The sequence below is a fragment of the Diplotaxodon limnothrissa genome, linkage group LG10 (assembly GCF_057381915.1).
Source record: "Diplotaxodon limnothrissa isolate DT_005_m linkage group LG10, D_limnothrissa_male_GT1.1, whole genome shotgun sequence".
NCBI classification, from domain to species: Eukaryota; Metazoa; Chordata; class Actinopteri; order Cichliformes; family Cichlidae; genus Diplotaxodon; species Diplotaxodon limnothrissa.
Genome location: NC_140605.1, coordinates 8840170 through 8861102, shown reverse-complemented (window position 1 = coordinate 8861102; position 20933 = coordinate 8840170). Strand labels below are relative to the sequence as shown.

The following is a 20933-nucleotide window of genomic DNA, read 5'->3' as shown; positions in this document are numbered from 1 at the left end:
ACATTTAGTCACAGGACCAGAGCAGCACTAAATAAAACGCACAAGTACATCACATTGAGAACATGAAGAGGCTTGTAAGACGTACAGGAAACTCTTGAGCAGCTTTATGGACTAAAAAAAAAAAAACCCCAGAAGACTTACGACCAAAATCTTCAATTTGATTCTTCAGGGTAAGTTTCTCCTTTTTGAAACTTCTGCTTTCATTTTCTGTGGATTTTCTGTGGACAACACGCCAGTGCTCTTCTGCTTCATGCCTGCTTTTTTGTTCAGCTAAGTGCTTCAGTGGATTATTTAGTTTGTATAAATTCAAAGATAATAAAAGATTTTAACTGTTGTTTTAACACTGCAATCTGCTCTGTAGCTCCTCTTTCCTGAAGTCATCAAAAAAAGCCAAGCTCTGTTGTGTTAGGTCAGAAAATACACTGCATTCTCTGTGGTATTTTGTCATGTCCAGTAATGGTCAGTACAGCATCCTTTTAAGAACTCAAGCCCAGAGTAAAGTGCTCTAATTTTCTCAAGGGCAGGTTATCATATTTCCCTCTGCCTTGGTCCTACTATTTCATTTCTCTTAATGCTAAGCAGGCATCTTCAGAGACACAACAGTATTCACACGCCCATGTCTCTGAGGGTGTGTCAATACCTCAGTGGTTTTGACATTAACATCAGATTTTTTTCAAAACTTTTTAAACAAAGGAAACAGTACAGACGACGAAGATTGAAGTCTGGTGAGTCAGCTCGTTTGTTACTGCTTTGATTGCCACTTTATAAAAAAAATGCTTTAGTTCATGAAGAATGTGCTACTGCCGTGGCATGTTGCACTGCTTTGGTATATGGATGGCATGTATGCAGTTAAAGGGATGTTTTTCACAGTTTAGATTGCGCCTCAGTGAGAATACAGAGCAGATTATCTTTATTATTGTAGAGACATGTTTGTGCAGCATTAAAAAAAACATACATGGCTCACATTACTGAGCATCATGGATCAATAAGTCATAAATAATACACCAGGACATAATCACATGATGTCGGAGAGGTTCCTGTACAAGCAGTTTTACAATGAAAACATTTATAGACATGCAAGCTTAGCATTTCTTTCTTTAAAATACTACCGTTTCAGTTGTGCGATTGAAAGCATCTATTTAATTCATCTTTTACATGATGTTCAGCAAAATGTTTTTTTTACCACAACAGATGTTCTTATTCTCGGTTTTTAGTCCGTTGTTGTTTTTTTTGCTGTGTTCCTCCCATGATGTCCATGGGGTATAACAAAGTTTCCACTGAATCAGTAATTCCCCATTTTCTGACTCAAAAAGAGGAACAAGAAGCCACAGAAGATTTCTGTACGGTCTCATGGCCCTTAACGCATCTTTCTTTAACATCGGGGCATAGTGTCTGTTTACTATCAGCTGAACTTGGAATCCTTTTAGACTGTGAATGTGTAACCACACTGTAAACCAATTGGTCATGTCACAAAGCAGCAAGCAGCAAGAAGATCGAGTGCTGTGTTTCTACTGTTGTCAAGGAAGTGTTTTAAATAAAAACTCCTTTGTTAGTCACTGGTTGAGGAAACATCACATGTCTGAAAGCTATGCTCGTGCCATTTAAGACGGATTAGATAAGCCCCTGTGGTAAACATGTTTCCGATTCTGCTGATGCAGCCACGCTACACGCTCTGACCTGAATTATTTACAGTGGCTCATGGCTGTGTTTGTAACCAATTCAATCCAAGCAGTGTAATGACATAGTTTTATATGGTTTAACTTAAATCTTTACTTTGATTCCTCCAATTGTTGTAGATGACTTACTGTGGACACAGATTTGGGTGTACAGTGATTTTATTGCCCTTTTTCTCATGTTTCAAATTTCTGCAGGCTAAATAGGACTCGATTAGTTGCTTTTAGTAGATTTTTTCAACAAGAAGCACCCAGAGAGAACAAACCTCCACCAAGACAGCCAAGACACTTTTAAGGGAATAATTTGGTATAGTTTGGTATTTTGTAAACAAAATTTTGTAAACAAAATACAAAAATTTGTATTTTGTTATTTTGTTTACAAAATACCAAACTGGTACTTTGTAAACAAAATACCAAACTTGTGTAGGAGAAGCTAACGGATAATAGGTTTGTTATAATATTGATTTTTACAACTTGTAACTAGACGTAAATAACTGACTAGCAGCTCATGCTCTTTCTCTTGACATTACTTTCTTTAAATCTGTAATGCATTTGGGGTTAAATGTAAAAGTGAGGTCAGAGGTTAAATTTTGACATGACACACATACAACCACTACCAAACTTAGTCTCCTTAAAGCTCATAAACCCGGTTAACTACAATTTAAATGAAAATAAAATTTAAAAAAAGCACCAGTAAAATGGTAGTTACTGAGTGTCTTAGTTATTAGGTATTAGCAGTGAAACAGTAACAGTGTCTTGAAAAAAATCTCTACACTTTGTATTGAAAACTCCTTGCAGCACCTCTGTTACTTCTGGATTATGTATAACTGTGTCGTATTTCCATGCAGATCACTGGAGGAAAGGGTGAAAAATGAAGAAATCTGAGATGTTTGGTTTCACTCTGGAGACAGACGACAGGACAGAGGAGGAGAGGTCGCGCCAAAAGATGACTAAGAAAGATGGTCTGGCTTTGAGGTTGAGCCCGGAGGACCCCAAGACACCTATGGACACTGATTACCAGGAAGAAATGGAGAAGACGAAACCTCAGATCAGATTCAATTTCAACTTTGACAAGTGAGCCTCTCCATGCAGTGATAAAATGAAGTTTGCCTCAATATAACACTCATTATAGGATTGGTGCTGGGTATTTTCAAGCCCCAAAGTGCTGATTTAATAACCCTCAGCAACCCAACTGTTACACTTTTTTGGTTTTTTGTATAGAGGGATTCGAGGTGTGGATCAGCATGATAACAGGAGAGACAGCAAGACGTATAACCGTGACAGACTGTTTGAAGCAGTGGCCAGCAGAGATATCAGCAAACTAGATGGCCTTCAAGAGTACTTGCGCCAAAATATGAAGAAACTCTCTGACTCTTTGTGTGAGTGTTGGAGGACCGGTAATGCAACAGCTGCAACTAAAGTAGAACATGCTGACCTATGTGTTAACCACATGGATTTGTGTTTACATCCACAGATCGGTCCTACGGTAAAACGCCCTTAATGAAAGCTCTGCTGCACCTCAAAGATGGCAGGAATGAGACCGTCGAAATGTTGATTGACATTTCAGAGAAGATGGGTGATGTTAAGGAGTTTGTGAACGCAGCCTACACCAACAACTACTACAAAGGTAACAGATTTTCTGTGTCCGGGAGATTTATTTGAACTCTTTTAACCTTGTCACGATATCCGTATTCCAGTATTTTTTTTCCAGTAATGCAGTGGACATGTTTAAATAAGACTCATTTTCTTGCAGGCCAGACAGCTCTGCATATAGCCATCGAGAGGAGAAGTATTTTTTATGTGAAGCTGCTGGTCAGCAAAGGTGCAGACGTCCACGTCAGAGCTTGCGGGAAATTCTTCCAACCACACAAGGGTCCCTACTTCTACTTTGGTGAGCACATGCTGCTGCAGAGAGGAGTTTCCTCATGCAAAGATCATATGCCGACGCAGTGAGTCAGCCAGTTATTTTTGTAGTTTTTAGAATCAGAGCAGAAGTGTGATTTTTTTTTTTTTTTTGAAGGAACAATATGATGGCCCAGTTTCCTCGATCAATACTTAATACTCAAATATGTATAGAGGAACAATGTGCAAGTTGTTCAAAGGGAAAGATTGTCCTATTTTTGGACATGCTACTACCTTTCCAAGTTTCTTATTCTTTTGCAAAATGCAGAATTCTGAATTACATGTGAGTACATTAAAAGACCAGTACAGCTTTGAATCTCGAATGAGAAACAAGAGCGAACTCAAGATAAGTAAAGGTTTCCTCGGGTTCCCTTTAACTATGACACCAACTATATTAGTATCCCTATCTACATACTGTTACATAACCTCTGGTACTTATTAAAGCCTTAAAAGTCACATATGATACATTTTTCTTTGGCGTGTAACAGTATACTCTTTAATCAAACATAAAATAATTGTTTCAAATGTACAGAATACCTGGAATATTAAGTAAATATGATCTTCATGTTGGCCATAAATTTCACAATTTATAATCAATTAATTATCTCTCTGTAACTCATCTTCCTCTATTACCAGTTTAACAAAAAGATTATTTGGGTCAAACTTGCTCTTCTTTCGGCCAGATAGTTTTTACAAATGCTGATTTTTTTTTTTTTAATCTAGTTAATGGCTAAATCAACGACTTATATTAGCTGATGGTTTCAAGGCGGTTTCACCATATGTGTGTTTTTCTGTTGCTGCCTGGACAGAATTTTTTTCTGCATGAGCAACAAAAGCTTGCTCAAACATCATTGGTCAATGGAAATTTAACTGCAAACACACCACAAAGAAAAACAGAACACTCTTGCTACCAACAGTCTCATCCTTTGCTTAAGGATCCCGAAAATAAATTTTTCCAGTTTTGCATTTGCATCTCTAGCTTCAGAGGGAAGATAGAGATAAAAATGGACAATATGAGTAATGCAGGAATCTTTCCCCCACTGATAGCTTCGTGTGTAGTCCCTAAATCATAGAGGAAACCATGACTGGATTCAAAACTAGTTGTCACAATATAATGCAAGTTACAAAAAAATGTTTCCTCAGCTGCTCGGTGAACCTCAAAAACCAAGCGATGAACTGCAACAGCTGGCAAAATTTATTACAGTGCAAGTCTTGAGTATTTAAAAGTAGAATGGGAGGGAGAGCCTTCAGTTTTCAGGCCCCTCTTCTGTGGAACCAGCTTCCAGTTTGGATTCAGGAGACAGACACTATCTCTACTTTCAAGATTAGGCTTAAAACTTTCCTTTTTGCTAAAGCATATAGTTAGGGCTGGACCAGGTGACCCTGAATCCTCCCTTAGTTATGCTGCAATAGACATAGGCTGCCGGGGGATTCCCATGATGCATTGATTTTTTCCTTTCCAGTCACCTTTCTCGCTCACTATGTATTAACAGACCTCTCTGCATTGAATCATATCTGTTATTAACCTCTGTCTCTCTTCCACAGCATGTCTTTTATCCTGTCTTCCTTCTCTCACCCCAACCGGTCGCAGCAGATGGCCGCCCCTCCCTGAGCCTGGTTCTGCCGGAGGTTTCTTCCTGTTAAAAGGGAGTTTTTCCTTCCCACTGTTGCCAAAGTGCTGCTCATAGGGGGTCATATGATTGTTGGGTTTTTCTCTGTATCTATGAAGCGCCTTGAGGCGACTTATGTTGTGATTTGGCGCTATATAAATAAAATTGAATTGAATTGAATTGAATTGAATTGAGCTAACCGTCTTTTCTTAACATTTTGTTAGGAAAGTGGGAAATAGTTACAGTAATTTACAATTTACCAAATTTTGACAAGATCCCCAACACCTCTGGTTAAAATACAGCCACAACCCATGATAGAGCCTCCACTGTCCTTTACAGATGGGTGTAGACACTATTTGTTGTACCTGTCTCTTGAACTCCTCAGTACCACCTCAGTGCCATTTCTTTCTTTCAGATATTGTTCATCTGTTGCAGATAGTCTTTTTTTTAGGCCTGCCAGTTCTTTTGTTCTCCACCTATCCAGTTTCTTCAAACTTTTTAAGGACACTTTGCACACCATGTCGACATATGCCAAGTTCTTCGATAATAGCTCTTTGGGAATCACCTTGTTGGTGCAAAAATATTATTTCATGTCTGTCAAACTGTTGTTTTTGGCATTTTTCATAGATTTAACTAAAGAAATTAGAACAAAACATCTCTTTTTGCAGCAGACTAAGTGACAAAGTGCTTAAAGATACAATTTCAAATCGGTTCATTGTTGTCTGGTATGTGCAGACACAACACTGGTTCGTTCCTTGACTTGGGTATCCTTTTTAATGGTTGAATGAGCAATGGTCAATGCCTATAATACAATAGCTGTAATACTTTTGCACAGTACTGTACTGTTCAGTACTGATAGCATGAATTTGTCAGCTTGCTCTTTAATGGTTTGGATTGACTAGACATAGAATGGACCAGCAAAAAAATAGTCCCTTTTGACTGATTTTTAATTTTCAACCCAGTGATGTGATCGTGGCTCAAGAGTTGGGAGTTTGTCTTGTAATCAGAAGGTTGCCGGTTCGAGCCCTGGCTTGGACAGTCTTAGTCGTTGTGTCCTTGGGCAAGACACTTCACCCGTTGCCTACTGGTGGTGGTCAGAGGGCCCGGTGGCGCCAGTGTCTGGCAGCCTCGCCTCTGTCAGTACGCCCCAGGGTGGCTGTGGCTACAATGTAGCTTCCTATCACCAGTGTGTGAATGACTGGATGTGTAAAGCGCTTATTGGTCCTTAGGGACTAGCAAAGCGCTATACAAATACAGGCCATTTACAATTTGATGTAATGTTCTGTACTGAAAGAAGATGGCGCAAAACATGTTTTAAAGCCTTTAAGCACTTATTTTTTAAATCCAGTTACATCTGTGTCAGTTGTTGAGGGCAGGGCTCCATGGTGTAGCCTTTAAACATTTAGTGTTTCACTTCCACTTTCAACACCCTGATTTTGATTCAAAAAAATAAGTAAGGCTGAAATAAAACTTTAAAATATCATCAAATCTTTGTCTGCAGGTGAGCTGCCCCTGTCTCTGGCAGCCTGCACCAACCAGCCCGACGTGGTAGACTTCTTAATGGACAATGAATACCAGCGAGCAGATGCTAAGATGGTAGATTCTCAAGGCAACACGGTCCTGCATGCCCTTGTGATGGTGGCTGACAACTCCAAGTGCAACACAGAATTCATAGTCAGCATGTACGACCGTATCCTAAAGATCACAGCGAGACTGTATCCCAAGGTGCAGCTGGAAAACATTGAGAACAAGAAGGGCCTGACACCTCTCAAAATGGCTGCCCACACTGGCAAGACTGGGGTAAAACACTGCAGTTTGACATTAAGAGTACTACCAAGTGAGAAAAGCAACAGTGAGAATGAAGTGCAGAGCTCCTTTACTACTGACAGGGCAGAAACTATACGTTTTGGTGGGATCTGTGGGTTTCTGGGTTTTCAGAAATAGATCAGACCTTCACAGACTCTCTTTGTTCTAGCTTTCCTTTTTACTTGTCTACAGCTGTTCTCACACATCTTAAGACGAGAGTTCCAAGAGACTGGAACCAAACACTTGTCCCGTAAATTCACCGAGTGGGTTTATGGGCCCGTCCACTGCTCCCTGTACGACCTGGCCTCCGTGGACTCATATGAGGAGAACTCAGTGCTGAAGATACTGATCTACGGCAGCGACATCCCTGTGAGTTCCAGCATCGTGACACCAGTCAGAGCAGTAGTTGCATGCTGTTCGGTTCTCAAATGTGCATCCCTTCCTTTCTCCTCTCAGAACCGTCACGAGATGCTCGAGACGGAGCCTCTGATCCAACTGCTTGAAGAAAAGTGGAATAGGTTTGCCAGTGGAATGTTTTTCTTCAACTTCCTGTCCTACCTTGTGTACTTGATCATCTTTACTCTCCTAGCCTACTATAAGAAAGAAAGCATGGTAAGCTGACTGACACAAAAGAGGTGAGCTGTGCAAGCATCACAGACAGGCCTGTGTTAATGTGGATGATGTTCTCTCTGTGCCCCACAGCCAATGTTTCACATTAACCTCAAGACTGATGATCACCTGTACATTTTAGCTTGGCTGCTGACAGCAGTTGCGAACTGCTACTTCTTTCTCATAGGGGTATGTAGTTAACTTTGTGTTTGTGTACATCTACTTTCTTATATCACCACCTAGTGGAAGTTGTAGTCCAGTAACATGACTGATTACCTCATCTGAATTCCTAGATTATAGATATGATGAGGAAACGACCAAAGCTGGAGACCCTGCTGGTTGACGGATATTATGAGATTCTTTTGTAAGTAGCAGGCATGCTCAAAATTAAAGTTACCTTGTGGAGTTTTCTCACCTCTTTATAATGCAGTATTATTCCTGATACAGAGTCGCAACTTGCATTCGTGCAGCAATCAGCTGAAGCCCCTTTACTACTAACATTTCCTTTTAATAGTTTCAATTGACTGCAGCAGTTGTTGTGATTTAATGATGTCAAAAGTTTGGACACACCTTCTCATTTAATGTGTTTTTCTATTTACATTGTAGATTCTTACTGAAGGCATCAAAACTGTGAATGAACACATATGGAATTATGTAGTAAACAAAAAAGTGTCAAATACCTCAAAACATGTTTTATATTTTAGATTCTTCAAAATAGCCACCCTTTGCTATGATTACTGCTTTGCACACTCTTGGCATTCTCTCAGTGATCTTCATGAGGTAGTCGCCTGAAATGGTTTTCAAACAGTCTTGAAGGAGTTCCCAGAGATGCTGAGCACTTGTTGGGCCTTTTGCCTTCACTCTGCGGTCAAATCTCATCCCAAACCATCTCAATTTGGTTTAGGTTAGGTGACTGTGGAGGCCAGGCAATCTGGTGCAGCACTCCATCACTCTCCTTCTTGGTCAAATAGGCCTTACAAAGCCTGGAGGTGTGTTTGGGGTCATTGTCCTATTGATAAATAAATGATGCTCCAGCTAAACACAAACCCGGATGGGATGGCATGTTGCTGCAGGATGCTGTGGATGCACTCCGACACCAAAACACCTCCTCCTCCATGCTTCACAGTGGGAACCATGTATGTAGAGACCATCCGTTCACCTTTTCTGCGTCGCACAAAGACACGACGGGTGGAACCAAAGATCTCTAATTTGGACTCATCAGACCAAAGCACAGATTTTCAACGGTCTAATGTCCATTCTTTGTGTTTCTTGGTTTAAACAAATCTCTTCTGCTTGTTGCTTTTCCCTAGTAGGCGTTTCTTAGCAGCTATTTGACCTCTAATCTGCTCTAATCGGTTAACTTGCGATTTCTGAGGCTGGTGATTTGGATGAATTTATCCTCAGCAGCAGAGGTGACTCTTGGTCTTCCTTTCCTGGGGTGGTCCTCATGTGAGCCAGTTTCGTCATAGCACTTGATGGTTTTTGCGAATGCACTTGGGGACACAAAGTTTTTGTAATTTTCCAGAATGATTGAAGGTTTGCAGTGCTGTCGCCAAAGCAAAGGTGGCTACTTTGGGGAATCTAAAAGATAAGACATATTTAGAGTTATTCATAAATTTTTTCTTTGCTACATAATTTCATATATCTTACTTCATAGATTTGATGTATTCAGTTTGTATCCACAATGTAGAAAGTCGTAAAAATAAATAAAAAGCATGTTTGTGTCCAAACATTGGTAAGTTGGTTATATACTTTCTATAGGCATTGTGCTTCTTTTGGGAAAAAATAGGTTTTTCCACAACACTTTGCAAATAAATGGTTTGTGGAAGATGTACAGCACAGTAAAACTCCTCAGCAGTCATGTTAATAGTTATTACAGTGCTGCCGCTGATAGTCTTTTGCAGGGTGTCCTCTTCCTGATCTCCACTGGGCTCCACCTGTTTGGGAGGGATGAGTACCTCAGCTTCCTGGTGTTGTGTCTTGCTCTCAGCTGGGTGAACATACTCTACTTCTCCAGGGGCAACGAGCACATGGGCATCTATAGTGTCATGATACAAAAGGTAGCCCTCGCATGTCACGCAGTTCCACAGAGAAGATAGTAGCAACTGATCCCATCACTGAGGCTCTCTGTCTCCTTGTTTGCAGATGATCCTCAGTGACATCCTGCGCTTCCTGTTTGTCTACATCGTCTTCCTCTTTGGATTTTCAGCAGGTATTATACCCTCTCTAAAAAGGAGAAAGGTTTGCACAAAAACATCTGCATTTTTTGATTCCATTTAAAAAGTTTTACATACAAAATACTCTTTTACAAAAAGAGTATTTTGGGACAGAATCTGCAGCTTGTGTACCCTGATCAGACCTGCTTAACCTGCTGTAACCTGCTTCCTATCACAGCGGTGGTCACCCTGCTCAAAGACCCTACAGCGGACAAGTCTCCTGATAAAGAGCTGAATACAACAAACACCACTAAATCACCTCGTTTTCTCCTTGTTGGTCTTGAGGAGGATTGTGTCAAACCCACCTTCTCAAACATCTCCTACACTACCCTGCAGCTCTTCAAGTTCACCATTGGCATGGGCGACATGGAGTTCATCCAGAATTACAAGTACATAGACGTCTTCTATGTGCTCCTCATCTTCTATATCATACTTACCTACATCCTGCTGCTCAACATGCTCATCGCGCTCATGAACCGCACTGTGGAGAAGCTCACCAATGAGACCACCAGCATCTGGAAGCTACAGGTCAGAGTGTTCAGAGCTGATGTGAGTATATAAGTGAAGTATGCGTGATTTAAATGATGTGACTGCTTTCAGAGGGCTATCACTATCCTGGACATGGAGAGGAGACTGCCCTGTTGCCTGAAGGGTTATTTTCGCTGTGGGGTGGAGAAAAATCTCAACACTTCTACCGGAAAGGACCGCCGACGGTGTTTCAGGTTGGCTTCTATTCAGTTCAGTGACAGCACAGTGGTTAGTCACACATTTTCAAAGGGCTGCAAATGCCCTGGACATTCTAGCTCCAACATAGGGTTGACATTTGTGGTTTAGCATCTTCATAGCTTTTTTTTAAATGAAATCTAAGCTTTTAACCAATACCATCTAATGTTTCTGTCAGTTTTGTTGACATAGACAACATGTTAGCAAGCAGACATTAATAGATACCACAAAGATCAACATGAAGCTTCTTCCTTCTTGAATGCTACGCCCTTACCTTAACCCCTACTGGAGATAGAGGCCTCATTTTTTCCAATGACATATTGGCATAGGGCAGGGTTGGAAATCTGTTGATTGAAGTCCCAGCTTCCTGAAGGCTGCAGCTCTTGTACATTCCTAGTTTAAACATGGCAAAAAGTTTCAAATAAAGAAAGATTTATAGTTTATAGTTATATTTATTTATTTATTTTATTTATTTTTTTTTGGGGGGGGGGGGGGGGGGGGGGAGAGAAGACACACTTATATAGATATCAAAAGCTCACGTGTCAAATATGATACATTTGATGTTACAGGGTTAATAAGGCTGTCTCAGGCACATCAGTGAGCCCAGCGGCCACACCCATCTGCTGTTAAAGCCTTTCTTTTATTAGGAGCATCAGTCCAGAAGAATTTTTTTTTTAACTGTGAGTCATGCAAAGTTACTCTAATGAAGTCCAAGAGTGAAAATATAGAGCTGCACACGATTATAATACAGGAAGTTCCTTTAGTTTTCATCTAGCAGTATTACAAAATCAAATGTTTCATTCTGCATTTATGTTTACTTAACGACGGGTTGCAACACCTCGTCGTTAAGGAGGTGTTATCAAGACGCGGTTTGATAACCATTAGAACAGTTTTTGGGTTTTTCCAAGAATAGCTGAACAGGCAGAGACCACCTTCACTAGCTTCTGATGCACACGCAGTCATTTTGTTCAATAAGGTGAAATATGACAGATACCACTCAGCTCAGAAAAGAGCTTCAGTGGTTTTTCCTAGTAGTTTTCAGGGGTAACAAGTTATTTGTCAATTATTGTTGTTCCAATCAGCCTCATCTGCACTTTGCATTTATTGCACACCAACATACTAAACCAGCTGAACATGGATAATTTAGCACAAAGCACTATGATGCCAAATGCAGCCTCACAAGTTATGGAGGCCCTGTTGGGTCAAAGCTTTTTCTCTTAAAATGTAAAAAAAAAAACAAAAAAACACTACTACATGGGTCTGCATGTCCTGTGTCATTCTTGCTTTTCCCCTGCTTTACAATTGTCCTTGTCCAAGAAAGACTAAAAATGCCTGACATAAATAATGACTATAATCTAACTTAGTCTAACTTTGAATTATTTCAGCTGACATGATGTTCAAATGTTGCATTTACTTTACTAAATTTGTTAGTTTGATCACTACAACGTGCATTAGCACTAGTTGGCTTCTGTGGCTGCAGAAAAACAAAATCTAGAAAACTGGCTGTTAGTGAGCTGCGGCTTGAACTCGCTTACAGATAAATCCAGACATGTATAAAGACAGGAGAAAAGAACGCGTTTGGGTATTGAATACATAATTATTAGAGTTATTAGTCATACATTTGGCTACGTTTCAGTATTGGCTATATTATTTGTGTTCAGCTGTGCTAAATTGAACCTCTGCATGTGTGTCAGTCTTTGTGGGTTTGTAGTGGGTTTCCTGGTGACAGGAAGGATGATGTATGAGGTCTAATATTAGACTTATTATCTGACTTTATTGGCCAGGTTTTCATATTAAGATTCTTCATATCAAGGAGTATAAAATCCCTTGCATGAAACTGATCACCACTCTGCTGCTCACAATAAAGGCTGATAAAGGCCAACTTCATCAAGGCACAGTAACAAAGGAGAAACAAAGGTTTAGCATTGAAGAGTTCATCCAAGACGCGGCTGTGTGAGCATAATCGATTGATGCACAGTACACCATGTTGTTCGCTAATTTTGTTGACAGCTGATTGATGTGTCACACGGCAGACAGTAATTGGAGCATGTGTCCTCTTGTCTCCTCAGAGTGGAGGAAGTCAACTGGAACAAATGGAACAGCAACCTGGTCAAAATCGATGAGGATCCCGGCTGTTGGGAGCGTGTCCAGCAGCCAGGCACTGAAACCCCGCCTAGGAGCCAACAAAGAGGTGCGGAAACATGAATTCATGGATTTGTGTGAGGGAGGAAAGTAATTCGAGTCCACTAACATTTTCCTGCTTTACCCACAGGGAGGAGCTGGAGAGGCTTATTCATGGATGGCAGTAGGCGGTGGCAGGCGTACCAGTCCACAGAGATGACACCGGTCTAACAGAGAGCTGCTCTCTGGCTACTCAGCCTGACTGGCTGTTTTACTTGACCAATAATTTTAACAGACATGGATAATCTACTTTACTGACTGATTGATACCCCAGTGTAACCTTCCCAAGAAAACCTTGTGGACACTTTGGGTTTGACTGACAACAGTGTAAAACAGCAATATTTATCAGTATTGAACGCCAGGCAGTGTTGTGCAAATAGCAAAGAAATTTTAAAGCAAACCTTTAAAGCAGAACATTTAATCCAGCGGCTTCTTCTACATGCTGCTCCTGCACGTCAACTGGATGCGCATCCTCTGCTCAAAGGCCATAACCTGCTGGCACCTCTGGTATCGCTCGAAAACCTTCGTGGAGTAATGCCACTCACCAAGGTGCTGATCCTTCCCTCCCACTGTGTGCCCTTTATACTAGGCCCATTTTCATCACAGCCAGACAAGCTAAATCTACTGCGACCAGATCAGTCCCACAGATTTCACAGCTTGCTTTGTCTACTCCACTTCCTGTTCCGGCCTGGATAAATGGCATGAAGCGGCAGCAATTGGTGTAGCAATCACCACCTTTGGCTCTACCTGTCACAGTTACAAATGTGGCTTAGACAAGCCTTTAGAAACACCGAGTCGCTTCTAGGGCTGATTATGAGAGAGACAAATGTGTGTGTGTGTGTGTGTGTGTGTAGCTACCTGAACTGTCACAGAGGATGACAAGAGCTAGGCTGCCTGCTGTTAATTTAGACAAATTAATGTTCAAGCGAACTGAGTTCAAAGCATAAATTAGAACTTTATTTTATTATTACAATATTACAAAAAGAGTAGCACAACTCTCACGCTCTTGCCTCTTATCTGTCGTACAGAATGACACAAAAGAAAGGCTCGTGGACCTTCTTCCATTTCACAGCAACAGTACAAGAAATAAAGAAAAAAAATAAAATTTTAAATAACAAGCAAATCAAGTATTATAAATAGTCACAACTGCAAACTGAAGCTTTGAAAGATTGTGGGGAGGGGAGGGAGAAGAAAAAAAAATTGTTACAGCTCAAAAAACTACACATTGCTAAAAATATATAATTACAAAATATTACTCATTTTCCTCACTTTACATAATAAAGAATATCTAAGGAATTGCTCTGCCTATTCAACAAAATTTCATTAAAGTAAAAAGTCAAAAAAAAGAAAGAAAAGCAAAATAAAATTGCTGTTTCTGTGGATCCTTACCATTGCCTCTTCCTTCTTATTTGGGGTTTTCATTAAACCATGCTCATTTTCAAAGGAAAGTCCAAGGACCAAACACTTAAGGCTTTTTAAGGGTCATTAGGGGGTTAGGAGAACAAAACATGGGTGCCATTGCGTTATATCTCACACACACACTGTCTACTGCACACACACACTCACCCTTAACCGTTCCCACATCCACAGGCAGCATTCATACACAATCATTAAACTTTAAAGTTACAGTAGTCTAGTAGATAAGCCAGTGTACAATAAAATAAACAATGCATTTGCTGTTTCACTTAAAAGTCGGGCTTCGTTTACCTCCGAGTGCTCTTGCAAGTGATCAATTTGGTCTTTTCATTTCAGCATCAGTAGCAACAACATGTAACTCTGTTTGCTGAGGTGCCCATTGTTGGGACCACAAATCTAGCTAGGCGTGTAGTGAGTTCCTACGGGGCATTGACGCGGATTTCATCTACTTCAGAGACTTTTGTCTGTGCCTTTCAATACCTTCAAAACAAATCATCTCAAACATTCAAGTAAACACATTTGTCATAGATACAAAGACGATCTGAAAAGGACACGAACTTTAAAAATGGCACCGCTTCCTAACAGTGTGTCCTTGTTAACCTGACTTTGGTCGCTTTTAAAAAGGTAGGAGTAAATTTTATCACAACCTTCCTTGTCATAAACATTTCACAATCTTGCTGCCAAACGTGGCACTAACGCAGTCTGTTATGCCTTTATTTCTTTTTCTCTTTTTTCTTTCCTTTGTAAACACCTGAATTCATTGCAGCATGTGAAGCAGGACCAAGCATCAAAGTTTTTCAACTTGTTTGCTCCCTCTTGGAACTTAAATATGTACAAACAACCTGATTACAGACTTCCTTAAGTGACGGAGAGGTATCGATCTTGAAGAATCCTATTATACAAATAATGACATTTAAAAAGAAGGAGAACCCCTTTGTGCATGTGTGCATACTGCAAGCTTTGCCCGAGGCCTATTCCAGAAAGCAGATTTAGCCAAACTTTGAGGTTTGTTAACTTTGACATGCTGGATCAGTCAGTTGGCATAACCGACTCTGTGACTCTAACCTGCAGGTTCTTTTTAACCTCCTATTATCCAGCAGTGAATGCAGAGTTGAGAGTTAGGATACTATCTGGTTGAATATTGACTTTGTTGTCCGAGGACTTTCTTCCTTTCAAGACTATCGATCTGGACATACAGCGATCCGTGGACATGGAAGAATAAAATCTATTGCATGCTACATGGTCTTCCGTTATAACTCTGTAGACAGGATGGCAGCTGTCAGGTTCTTAACCACTTTCTCGACACTAAACTGCATATTGGCATAATCCCTGTTTAAATAAAAAAAATCCTCTGCATGAAGCTTGTCCTGTTTATTGGCCATACTATCGTTTATAAGGTACATACTTCGAGTATTATTATCATATCTCATGATATATCCTATTTTATCACAGCGGCATAACATGGTGAAGATGACTGAGGGAGGATGATTGCGTACCTGCTGAAACCAGCTTCTTAAACCAAGCTACATGTAGTTCAGAGTGAGTCTTTGAGTCTTACAGACTGCAGACAGTCCAAAAGTGTTCCCATAGCATGTGAAATATGCACACATGCTGAGGTCAATATATGCTACTGAGCGAATGCAACAAAGCTGTCTTAAAAGGTACAGTCAGTTTTTTTACTGCAAATCATTACAACACACTTTGACGTTACAGTAATTAAATGCCATCATATCTGTTTGATCCATATTCCAATATTCCACTGCTGTTTCCTGTATTTCAGCCTTCAGATATTGTAGCCAATAAAAGGTAGGATTCCAACTTCCATTAAAAAAAAATAAGTAAAATTCAAGCTGAATAAAATGTGGCTTTAAAAAAAAAAAACGAAAGAAAGAAAAAAAGAAAAATGTGACAGATTGACAAACATTCATATTTCCATTTAAAGTGGAAGATTTGCTCTTTATTTACCCGTTGCCATAGTGATTGTTGGACTCGGAGCTCCACTGATAACTGCTTTTTTTTTTTTTTTTTTTTAATATTACCTAAGCTGACTGACCCAGCTGCACTTCATCAACTCTAACTAAACCTGCTTTCTGGAACAGGTCCCAGCTGGACTCTGTTATACTTCACTAACTGATGGCTTTGCATTGAAGCACGGTCATCTCTCTCTCTTTTGTCCTGAAGTGACTGCGTTTAATCATCGAAATGAAACTAATTTAATGAACCTAGTCGGAGCCAAAAAATTTCCTGACATGATCCTGTTACAGGAAGAAGAAAAAAAAATCTATCAGCAGATGTTTTTTCAGAGAGGGATCTGTTTTTCTTTCTTGCATGCATAAGGAAACTTTAGTGGCAGGTCTGAAGTAGAAATGACACAGGATCACTTGAGATCCAGGCACGTAAATTGACAAGTATCATCAAGGGAAAAAAGCAGGTAATAAACAGTATGAAGTGCCAGTTAGAAGCCCTCGTTAACAAACCTAGAATTAGCAATTGATCACTTGCAAGATTAAACAAACAAACAAAAAAAAACCTACTGATCTTCATTAAATATATTAATTTACCCTCTTTAACATTAGCAGTCATTTGCTTAAGTTATAAGTTGAGTTTTATTCATGTTTCCTTTCTTAAGACTAAACAAAGGGTGCTGATAACAGTTGTGGAGACAAGGCCATAGCTTATCTGTACCCTGGGTGCTGGATGAGAGCGGTTCTGCCATCCCCAACCTCTGGACCTACCCTGCTCAGAGGGGGCCTGTGCATCTTGCCCATCAACCCTAGATTCTGATCGCGGAAATAGGGCGTCTGGAAGTCCCCACCCAAGTAATCTGCTGTTTGCATCAGATTAGTCTGGGCGGAGGAGGAGGAGCTTGATCCTAGCCGGTAATGGGGAGCCCCGGGGGGCCCACAGTCTAGCGTGGTGCACCCTCCTGGGCCTGCACCGTGGAATGGCATGGCTATGTCCTGAGACCCGGAGCTGTCACTGTTGGGTGTGGGTAGGATGCTGCTGTTCCAAATGTGCGACTGGAAGTAGTGACCGTTAGTGTAGTGGGCCATGGGGCCGGGCATGCCATTGTTGTTAACAGGTGGGGAGGGGGTGGGCCTCTCTACGGGAGGTTTTAGTGAGTAAGGCTGACCCACGCACACCTCTGCAGGGTAGCCCATGCCCTTAAAATGGAAGGTGGCGTCCCTGGAAGGCTGCTTGCAGAGGTGGCTCCCCCCATTCTGAATGTGGGGTACATGAGCCAACTGATGTTGATTCCAAGAGCGCATCTTCTGCTGCTGCTGCGTGGTGTGTTGTAGTTGCTGCTGCTGATTCTGATGTGGGTGCAGTTGGTGCTGCTGCAGCTGGTGCTGCTGCTTGAGATCAGTGTGGTTGGAAGGCAAGTGGTTCATAGCAGCCACACTGGGTGGAGGGTGAGCTCCCACTGGGGCTGTGGCTTTCTCTTGAGAGCCAATGATGCAGTTGGGTGGGGGGAAGCCAGGGGTGGCAGGGTTACTGTGCATGGAAACCCTAGAACAAGCGCTGATAAGCAGGTTGCGACTGATGGGGCTGGGGTTGGCGATCTGGCCCTCACACATGGAGGTGGTTCCTGCACCCTGGGCCCGAGCTTGGCAGAATTGGTTGATCTGATGTACGATGGTGTTCAGGTCAGCCTGGCGGCCCTGGTGCAGACCAGCAGCCATAGAGAGTGGAATGGTTGAGGTAGAGACAGTAACATTAGGTGGTGCATCGCCATCGGGAAGCTTTCTGCTTCCCTGCAGGCCAGGTGGAGGCTGCTGCTGCTGCTGCTGAAGGTGCTGCTGCTGGAGCATGACAGTAGGTGGCCCCTGTGTTTGCCCGAGAGCTGGGTGCTGAGACTGAGTCTGGAGTCTGGCTGGGCCCTGAGGGTGCTGGGCCATTGGGGGAGGCTGTCTGAGACTCTGGGTGTGCACCTGCTGCTGGGGAAGGGGTATATGCACAGTCTGAGGGGGGTCCTGCGGTGGAAGGGGTAACCTCTGCTGGGGCCGGGGAAGGTTCTGCACCTGGTGGTTTAAAGTGCTGGTTGAAGCCACCTGATAGGGTCCCGTAAGGGGGTTCATGATGACGTCAGGGTGCAAGCGAGCCCGGCTACCGTCAAAATCTTTTAGGATGCCTTTGACAGTGGGCACCTTGATGATGGCGAGGAGGCCTGTCTTGGCACTGGCCTGAGAGGAAGGATAAGGGCTGTAGCGCTGGCCTGACGTATCCAGCCCGTTGACAGTACGGCGCACGTGGTTCCTCTGGGGGACCTTGACACTGTTGGGGAAGATCTTAATGGTGAGGGGGTTGTTGGCAACCTTCTTAGCATATGCATCCAATTCTGCAGGGGTTGGAAACGGAGCGGATCTCATCCTTTGTGTGGTGTCCCCTGAGGTGAAGAACAGGATAGATCGGAGGCAAGAAGCAGAAAGCAAAAGGAGACAGAGGGTAGGGGGAAAAAATTAGAGAGAGACATTAGGCAGCAGGCCAAAATCTAGAATGAAAAAAACCCCTACAACTTCAGAAGAGGAAGCTTGAGATATGCTTAATGATAACTTTTGTCTTCATGCTGTGCTCTCCCATGTCAAAGTCCTTCATTCATCTTACTTCTTATCCTTTATACCACTTACCTTCTACCAGTCTCTCCTCATGGCCTAGATTTTCTAGAGCATGAAAACAGATCTCAGAATAGGTGCAGGAGTCTAGTTTCAACTCAGACCACTTAAATCACCATATGCTGAAAGGTTATTATAGATTTTTTTTTAAACCACTGATGCCAAAAACATGTTTCCTACCCCAGCTTTAATTCAGGTAGAAATGTATATGGCACAAAAGAGCACATCAGTTGAAATCAGAGTAGCTGAGTGAACTTGATTTGGAACGCACTCTCATATTTCATACTTGCCTGTTTTTCTCCTAAACCCCCCGTCTCAAAGAAAAAGATTTCCAATCTGAGTCTCTGCAGAATTATCGGTGCCGACACATTCCCAGTCTAAAATCCAATTTGGTGGTATCATTGGGGACTTTGAGGTCAGGAGCTTTTAGTGGCCTTAATTGACGCATTATCTGGGCAAAGAATAAGAATGCATCTGAGGGGTGGGCTGTGCCGCTTGCTACTAAAAAAAATATCACAAGATAAACAGAAAAAAAAGGCTGTGATGGTCCCCTGTGGCTGGCAAGGGGAGAAGGAAAAAAGAGAGAGCGAGATAGACGCAGAGAGCACAGCTCCATGACAGCAGACAAGTAATCAGACACAGAAGCAGCGTCTCTGATCTGTGGGAACACCTCCCAGGCCTCAGCTCGCAGACATTTGTTACACCTGCTAAGCACTGTGGCTAAATTTAACAATGCCAAAGTGACAATGTGAGCACGATTGTGTGTTTGTGTATGCGTGAAGCTCCTTTTAAAAAATTTGTGACAGGATCGTGCAGGTGCTGGCTTGCGCAACAACCGCTTGTGTCCATTTTCAGCCTCGGTGGATGTGACTGCTCGCATCTTTCTAACACACTGATCTCACTTCCACAAAAAAAAAAAAAAAAAGGCTTCTGTCCCTGCTGTCCTCCACCATGCTACCCCCATCACCTCAGCCCTGCCAGCCTGACCTACTTCCACCACACCTCTCTGACTGATGGACATGAGTGGAGCCGATGTGTGAAGAGAATCGCTGCTCTGACCGGTCTCTGAGCTCCATTTAATTCCCTCTTTCATCCTGTTTGAGGAGGGGGGGGGATTTTCAGCTCAAGTAAAACACGTCTTTATAGCACACTGGCTACTCCTCTGTTGTTGAGTGAGCAGTAATTTTAAAAGTCTGAAATTCTGGCAGAGGTCTGCGGTTTCAGGCAGCCATGGTCTCACAGCGGGAGGACTGGACATGTGGGATGAGGCACGGAGCTGAATGGAGGGCGCTGACACGGCGGCACCAAGAGTTGTGCCAACTGGCTAATTAATTCGAGCTTTATTTGTGAACAGGAAACAATGGGCAGCGATGTGCGGGGCCGGCATAGGGCGGCACACAGGGGGCGGCTGTAACTAAGCATTCAGCCTGCTGATGGCAGCCTCATTAATGCAGGGGTCTGGGCCAAAGAGCTGGAGCTTGACACCCACCATCACTGAGGCCTAATGTCTGTCACTGAATAAATGCCAAGGTAAGCAAACACAGATAAATGAACACTTACACAGGAGCACACAGACATGATGAGCAGAGGTTTCACCTGTCAAATACAGGAAATGATTAATGAGCCTGCAAAAAACAAAACAAAAAAAAAACAAAAAAACCCAAAGGAAGTTTGATCATAACACAAATAAAACCTCACTCCGTTTTTCCAGTAATTAGTAGGTTACCTTTACTACAGAGTGCAAAGAGTATAAAGGAGTATGCATTAATAAATGCAAGTTGTTTGCTCTCTGTGTTCAGTTTGGAAGATCTTGGCACAGCCTCCGTGGTCTGCAGCTGCTGTCAAAACCTCATGTCAGTGTAGCTGTAGAAAGGGTTGTAAGTGGGTGGGAAGTGAGTACATCATCTGTTGCGATGAATAAAACATCTTTTATCATTTTACGGGGATGGAATCTTCTATTTGATACCAAGATTGTGCACAGCATGACAGAATGTTATGCTTTTCCTTACATTCTGTCATATATGTTGGCCAAAGTTTTAAAAACACGAATGTCAGCACACATGAAGGTAATCCCCGTGAGCCACGAATCAGGCTTCAAACTGCTCTGCATGCTCCAGTTGAGTGTTTTTTCTACTCTTGGCTCTGTGTGATGTCAGTCGATGATATCCCAATCACACTCTGAAG

The 20933-nt window shown here is 42.1% G+C and overlaps 2 protein-coding genes across 3 annotated transcripts in view; one reads left to right on the top strand and one right to left on the bottom strand.

Moving 5' to 3' along the window:
• The first annotated feature begins 107 nt into the window (after window positions 1-107).
• On the top strand, window positions 108-14097 carry trpv1 (transient receptor potential cation channel, subfamily V, member 1). The gene is made up of 16 exons (XM_085364328.1): window positions 108-170; window positions 2522-2747; window positions 2895-3052; window positions 3148-3300; window positions 3427-3564; window positions 6687-6985; window positions 7184-7360; window positions 7448-7603; window positions 7694-7789; window positions 7894-7964; window positions 9495-9660; window positions 9746-9812; window positions 9995-10344; window positions 10417-10538; window positions 12609-12730; window positions 12812-14097. The coding sequence occupies exons 2-16, from the start codon at window positions 2545-2547 to the stop codon at window positions 12889-12891; spliced, it is 2358 nt and encodes a 785-aa protein (XP_085220454.1). The 5' UTR covers window positions 108-170; window positions 2522-2544; the 3' UTR covers window positions 12892-14097.
• A 2500-nt stretch (window positions 14098-16597) lies between these two features.
• fam222ba (family with sequence similarity 222 member Ba) overlaps window positions 16598-20933 on the bottom strand; it is a 28336-nt gene continuing 24000 nt past the window's right edge. For both annotated transcript variants that reach the window (XM_085363387.1, XM_085363386.1), the window contains one exon: window positions 16598-18523. In XM_085363387.1, the coding sequence (XP_085219513.1) occupies window positions 16812-18523 (1712 nt within the window). In that variant the 3' untranslated portion in view covers window positions 16598-16811. The remainder of the gene's footprint in view (window positions 18524-20933) is intronic.